General features: G+C 59.9%; 1 protein-coding gene across 4 annotated transcripts; it reads left to right on the forward strand.

Moving 5' to 3' along the window:
* Positions 1-2,250: 2,250 nt before the first annotated feature.
* Positions 2,251-5,865, forward strand: P2RX2 (purinergic receptor P2X 2). 4 transcript variants are annotated; one of them, XM_077955904.1, is made up of 12 exons: positions 2,253-2,528; positions 2,985-3,120; positions 3,225-3,296; positions 3,390-3,465; positions 3,546-3,642; positions 3,813-3,893; positions 3,988-4,126; positions 4,480-4,610; positions 4,742-4,832; positions 4,959-5,024; positions 5,103-5,180; positions 5,382-5,865. In XM_077955904.1, the coding sequence occupies exons 1-12, from the start codon at positions 2,356-2,358 to the stop codon at positions 5,451-5,453; spliced, it is 1,212 nt and encodes a 403-aa protein (XP_077812030.1). In that variant the 5' UTR covers positions 2,253-2,355; the 3' UTR covers positions 5,454-5,865. The 4 variants fall into 4 exon arrangements, with proteins under 4 accessions (XP_077812028.1, XP_077812031.1, XP_077812030.1 ...); XM_077955903.1 differs by having other exon boundaries at positions 5,103-5,865; XM_077955902.1 differs by having other exon boundaries at positions 2,251-2,528; positions 4,959-5,588.
* The last annotated feature ends 264 nt before the right edge of the window (positions 5,866-6,129 follow it).

Consider the following 6,129-nt stretch of genomic DNA (forward strand, 5'->3'; position numbering starts at 1 on the left):
ACTTGAGGCCTCTAATAATGGAGTTAAGTTTTGGATCCAATTCAATCCTGGACCCATTCCAGTCTAAGAATTGCTCAAGGCTGGGCACGGTGGCTCATGCCTGTAATCCCAGCACTTTGGGAGGCCGAGGTGGGCGGATTGCCTGAGCTCAGGAGTTTGAGACCAGCCTGGGCAACACAGTGAAACCCTGTCTCTACTAAAACACACAAAAAATTAGCTGGGCACAGTGGTATGTGCCTATAATCCCAGCTACTTGGGAGGCTGAGACAGGAGAATTACTTGAACCTGGGAGGCAGAGGTTGCAGTGAGCTGACATCTCGCCACTGTACTCCAGCCTGGGCAACAGAGCAAGACTCCATCTCAAAAAAAAAAAAAAAAAAGAAAAGAAAAGAAAGAATTGGTCAAAGCAGAGGGCTTAAAACACATGTTCATAGAGCACAAATCCAGCAGAGAGAACTCACCTGATTCTAGATGCTTTGAGAGATCAGCAGGCACACAGGCCCTTCAGTGCTCCTAGCGGGTGGCTGGAGGTCTACTTCAGATCCCACTTCTGACACCAAACTGTTAAAAACTTTGGACAAATTAAATTTAAGAGTTTGTGTGCGTGTGTGTGTGTGTGTGTGACAGAGTCTCACTCTGTTGTGCAGGCTGGAGTGCAGTGGCACAATCTTGGTTCACTACAACCTCCACCACCCAGATTCCAGTGATTCTCCTGCCTCAGCCTCCCGAGTAGCTGGGATTACAGGTGCCACGACACCAGGCTAACTTTTGTGTTTTTAATGGAGACGAGGTTTTGCCATGTTGGCCAGGCTGGTCTTGAACTCCTGATCACAAGTGATCCACCCACCTTGGCCTCCCAAAGTGCTGGGATTACAGGCACGAGCCACTGCATCCAGCCAACAGAGTTTAACTGAGCAAAACACAACTCCACAACTCATGAGTTGGGCAGCACTCAGAACCAGTGAGGGAGGTTTGAGAGCTCCACTCTGTAATGTGGACAGGGAGTTTTTATAGACAGAACACAGAAGTGAGATACAAAAAAAAAAATCACAATTAGTTTGATTTTGTTACAGCTTGAGGTGCTTGCCTTATATGGACATGAGCAGATCAGTTGGCAGCCTGTGATTGGCTGAGACCTAGCTATTTGTTCCAAAATATACTCCTAAGTTAGGCTTTCAGTTTGTTTCTGTGGTACATTAGGTTGCAGTTTGTTGTTACCTAGAAACTCAAGGCGCAGAGGCAGCCTGTTAATTGAGTTAATTTAACAGTTCAAATAAATACTTACACACCAGTGTTTATAACAGTGCTATTCACAGGGTTAGTTTGAAAGCAATCTAAATGCCTTCTTTGTACAGCCTAGACGTTTCTCTTGGCCGCAAGGAAGAGTGAGGCCCTCACACATGCTGCAATGTGGATGAACCTTGAAAACATGCTCAGTGAATGAAGCCAGACAGAAAAGGCATTAACCCAGAAACAAATATTGCATTTCCTTGATACGGAATATCCAGAACAGGCAAATCCATTCATTGAGGCAGAGAAGAGACTGGTGGTTGCCAGGGCATGGGAGGAGTGTGGAACGGGTCGTGACTGCTTAATGGATGGGAGTTTTATTTTGGGGTGGGGAAAGTGTTTGGGGATGAAATAGAGGTGGTGGTGGTTGCACAATATTGTGAATGTCACTGAATTGTTTACTTTAAAATAGTTAATCACATGCTATGCTGATTTTATCACAATAAAGCATTTTAAAGTTATTTTGTGAAAAACTGTGATGCTTGGGATTTGCTTCAAAATAATGTGGGTGGGGTAGAGGGTCGAAAAGTAAAAAAAAAAAAAAAAGTAAGAAAGAAAGAAAACTCTGGGTTGCAAAGACAGCGGATCGGCCGTGATCCCTCTCCAGCTCCAGGGCTGGAAGCGAGGGGTCTGCGGGCAAAGGCGGGAGTGCAGGTTCCGCTCCAGGCCCCGGCAGCCGCGGCAGGAACCGGCCGGGACGGGGTCGGGGGCGCGGCGGAGGCCGGCGGAACTTCCCTCGTCCTTCTCCTGGAGCTCGAAGAAGTTCCCACCCGGGGAATCCCGACCCTCCAGCTTCGAGACCGCCGGGTCCCCGCTCGGCCCCCACCTGCGCCAGGAGCTGGGGCTGGGCTGCCGCGCCCCCGGCTCTGCCCCCACGAGGCCCCGCTCCGAGCCCCACCTGGGACACCCGGGACACCTGCGGGGCGGGGCGGGGCGGGCTCGAGGCCACACCCCGGAGGCGGAGCCGCGAGCTCCCCGCCCACCCCGCGCCCCCCGCCCTGGGTGCGCAGCGGGGCCGACCCTCAGCCCGGCAGCGGCTTCCCGGAGGTGGGGGCCGCCCGCGCCATGGCCGCCGCCCAGCCCAAGCCCCCCGCGGGGGCGACCGCCCGGCGCCTGGCCCGGGGCTGCTGGTCCGCCCTCTGGGACTACGAGACGCCCAAGGTGATCGTGGTGAGGAACCGGCGCCTGGGCGTCCTGTACCGCGCCGTGCAGCTGCTCATCCTGCTCTACTTCGTGTGGTGCGCGGGGCGCGGGGCAGGGGCTGGGACTGGGGGCGCGGAGCAGGTGCTGGGACAGGGGGCGCTGGGCTGGAGGCGCAGGGCAGGGGTAGGGGCAGGGGCTGGGGCTGGGATTGGGGGCGTGGGGCTGGGGCAGGGGCTGGGACCGGGGACGTGGGGCTGGGGCTGGGGCTGGGATTGAGGGCGTGGGGCTGGGGCTGGGACCGGGAGCGTGGGGCTGGGGCTGGGGCTGGGACCGGGGGCGTGGGGCTGGGGCTGGGGCTAGGATTGGGGGTGTGGGGCTGGGGCTGGGAGCGGGGGCGTGGGGCTGGGGCTGGGGCTGGGGCTGGGACCGGGGCGTGGGGCAGGCCCCAACAGCCCCGCAGAGCGGACTTGGGTCGCGGGAAGGCTCGTGCCTGCGGGCGAACTCAGCCTTCCCGGGGTCGCCTCCGGAGCCGGTGCCGCCCCTGCCCGCAGGTACGTATTCATCGTGCAGAAAAGCTACCAGGAGAGCGAGACGGGCCCGGAGAGCTCCATCATCACCAAGGTCAAGGGGATCACCACGTCCGAGCACAAAGTGTGGGACGTGGAGGAGTATGTGAAGCCCCCGGAGGTGCGGGCCGCCCCCTGCCCCCCGCCTCGCCGTGCACCCCACCCTAGTGGGCCGAGGGGGCAGCAGCTGCCGCCTGGCCGACCTCCCCCTCTTTCTGAGCCCAGGGGGGCAGCGTGTTCAGCATCATCACCAGGGTCGAGGCCACCCACTCCCAGACCCAGGGAACCTGCCCCGAGGTGAGGGGATCCCGCGGCGCTGGGGGACCCTGCCTCAGCTAGGCGGGCCAGCTGTCCCTTGCGGGGTCCCTGACTGGGCCGCCTCCACCCTAGAGCATAAAGGTCCACAATGCCACCTGCCTCTCTGACGCCGACTGTGTGACTGGGGAACTGGACATGCTGGGAAACGGTCAGTGTGCACCAGCTGGGGCTGGGCGGGTGGAGCAGGGCTGCGTCCTCACTACTGCCTCAGTGACCTCTGCCCCACAGGCCTGCGGACCGGGCGCTGTGTGCCCTATTACCAGGGGCCCTCCAAGACCTGCGAGGTGTTCGGCTGGTGCCCGGTGGAAGATGGGGCCTCCGTCAGGTGCACCCGCGCCCTGGCCTGGGGCCCTGAGCCTCCACTCTGATCCTTTTTCTCTGACCAGAGGCCAAACGGGCGGGGCAGGAGTGACAGGAGCTGGGGAGGGGTGGGGGCCTATGCCAGGAGGGGGCTTTGCGGGAGGAGGGACTAACAACCCGTCTGTGCCTCCTCAGCCAATTTCTGGGTACCATGGCCCCAAATTTCACCATCCTCATCAAGAACAGCATCCACTACCCCAAATTCCACTTCTCCAAGTAAGAGCGGGGTGTGGCGACGGCCCAGCATGGGGGCTACCTCCTGGGAATGGCGTATTTGGGGTGCAGGCCTTGCCTCCTCCCTCCTCCTCAGGGGCAACATTGCGGACCGCACAGACGGGTACCTGAAGCGCTGCACGTTCCACGAGGCCTCCGACCTCTACTGCCCCATCTTCAAGCTGGGCTTTATTGTGGAAAAGGCTGGGGAGAGCTTCGCGGAGCTCGCATACAAGGCAGGGCAAGCGCAGGCGGGTGGGGCCAGGGTGGGCTCCCACCTGCACAGGGAGGGCCTGGGGTACAGGGGACCAGTCCCTCCTCCCTCCTGACCAGCTGGCCCAGCTCTGGCAGAGGAAAGAAATGTGATCAGCACAACCTGTCCTGTGTGGCGCTTGCTGAATTATTGACACTGGCCACAGGGCTGGCTGCTGACACCCCTTGTGCCTCAGACACTGGACACCCACCGGTACCCCTGAGCCACCCCTGGGCCCCTCAGTGCACACCTCACACGCAGCCTGGGACTGACCCCGGCTCTTGAGGGGCCTCTTGTGTGCCCTCCTGACCCCCTTCCCTGGCTCCTTCTTGGCAGGGTGGTGTCATCGGGGTCATTATCAACTGGGACTGTGACCTGGACCTGCCCGCGTCGGAATGTAACCCCAAGTACTCCTTCCGGAGGCTTGACCCCAAGCATGTGCCTGCCTCGTCAGGCTACAACTTCAGGTACTGTACTTGGGACACTGCTGTCCACCCTGGCATAGCCACAGTGGGGTCCCGAGAGGCCCAGTGCCCATGGGGCAGCTCTGGAGCACAGAGGACAAGTGGGCACTGGCTTCCAGGCCTTCCCATTCCAGGTTTGCCAAGTACTACAAGATCAATGGTACCACCACCCGCACGCTCATCAAGGCCTACGGGATCCGCATTGACGTCATCGTGCATGGACAGGTGACTGCACCTGCTGGGGCCGTGGCCAGCCCTGCTAGCCTGTGTCATCTCAGCTCCTCAGGCCCCACCCCTCCCTCCAGCTCCATCAGGCATCAGACATCTGACCACAACCCTCGTTCTCCCCAGGCCGGGAAATTCAGCCTGATTCCCACCATTATTAATCTGGCCACAGCTCTAACTTCCGTCGGGGTGGTAAGAAACTCTCTCTGGGGTCTCAGCGGGTATGGGGTGTCCACCGGGCCCTCACACACCGGTCTCTGCTGGCCCCAGGGCTCCTTCCTGTGCGACTGGATCTTGCTAACATTCATGAACAAAAACAAGGTCTACAGCCATAAGAAATTTGACAAGGTGTGTACGCCGAGCCACCCCTCAGGTAGCTGGCCTGTGACCCTTGCCCATGTTTTGGGCCAGGCCCCACCCCAACCCAGCCACTGCTCCGAGGACCAGCACCCCAGCCCTCCATCAGGCCAGGAGGGCCAACAAGGGGCAGAGTGTGGCCCAGCCTTCCCACCCCTGAGGCCTTGCCCCATCTCTGCCCCATCTGAGCAGATCACTCCTGCCTCCGAGCCTGCCCCACAAGCCTCCATACCCACAGACCCCAAAGGTTTGGCCCAACTCTGAGCTCCTTCCCGTCACACTGGACTGCAGACCCGGCCTGTTGGGGCCAGAGACAGTCCCTGGCTAGGGACCCTGCACAGCAGACATGGGCACCTCAGTAGCAGGGCATCTCCACGAAAACTGGGCACCGTAGGGTCCCTGTGCAAGGGCTGGGGGCACGCTCTGGCCCCAGGCTTGTGCCCCACCCTGGCATACCAGCCCGACACCTCCTCCCCAGCTGGCCCCTACAGGGCTGCTCACTTCCCATCACCTCACAGCCACCTGGAACCCAAGCCAGCTAAGCTCTGAGGGGCTCTGCTCCTGGTCTTGGGCCCTGGGAACCTCACCCCACCCCACCCCACCGGTGTAACCTCGAATCTGCCCAGACTCTTCCCTTACAAGTCACAACATACTCAGTCCAATAAACCTGTGAGCAGAACCTTCTGGCCTCATTCCTTGCGGAGAAGCATCGTGAGCCTATGAATATGGGAGGCCAGGCCCTGCTGGCCTGGAGCTGGGCTGCAGTGACCTTTATATGAGTCATCTCCCCTCTAAGCAGCCTGGGAGTGTACAGAGCACGTCTGCCCGCCCCATGACCCTCGGTCCCCACAGCCAGCCGGGCCACGGTCAGGTCTGCCCAGGCTGGGAGCGCACTGGGACCCAGGCTACTTCCTCAGTGCACTTACTTCTGACAGGGCCA

Source organism: Macaca mulatta, chromosome 11, assembly GCF_049350105.2.
Source record: "Macaca mulatta isolate MMU2019108-1 chromosome 11, T2T-MMU8v2.0, whole genome shotgun sequence".
NCBI lineage: Eukaryota > Metazoa > Chordata > Mammalia > Primates > Cercopithecidae > Macaca > Macaca mulatta.

What these genes read in the sequence shown, in the direction of transcription:
- P2RX2 (XM_077955902.1), top strand. Translation starts at nt 2,356, where the DNA reads ATGGCCGCCGCCCAGCCCAAGCCCCCCGCGGGGGCGACCGCCCGGCGC. An exon ending in CCCAGGGAACCTGCCCCGAG is followed by an intron (nt 3,297 to 3,389) that starts GTGAGGGGATCC and finishes CCTCCACCCTAG; the next exon opens with AGCATAAAGGTCCACAATGC. An exon ending in TCGCGGAGCTCGCATACAAG is followed by an intron (nt 4,127 to 4,479) that starts GCAGGGCAAGCG and finishes CCTTCTTGGCAG; the next exon opens with GGTGGTGTCATCGGGGTCAT.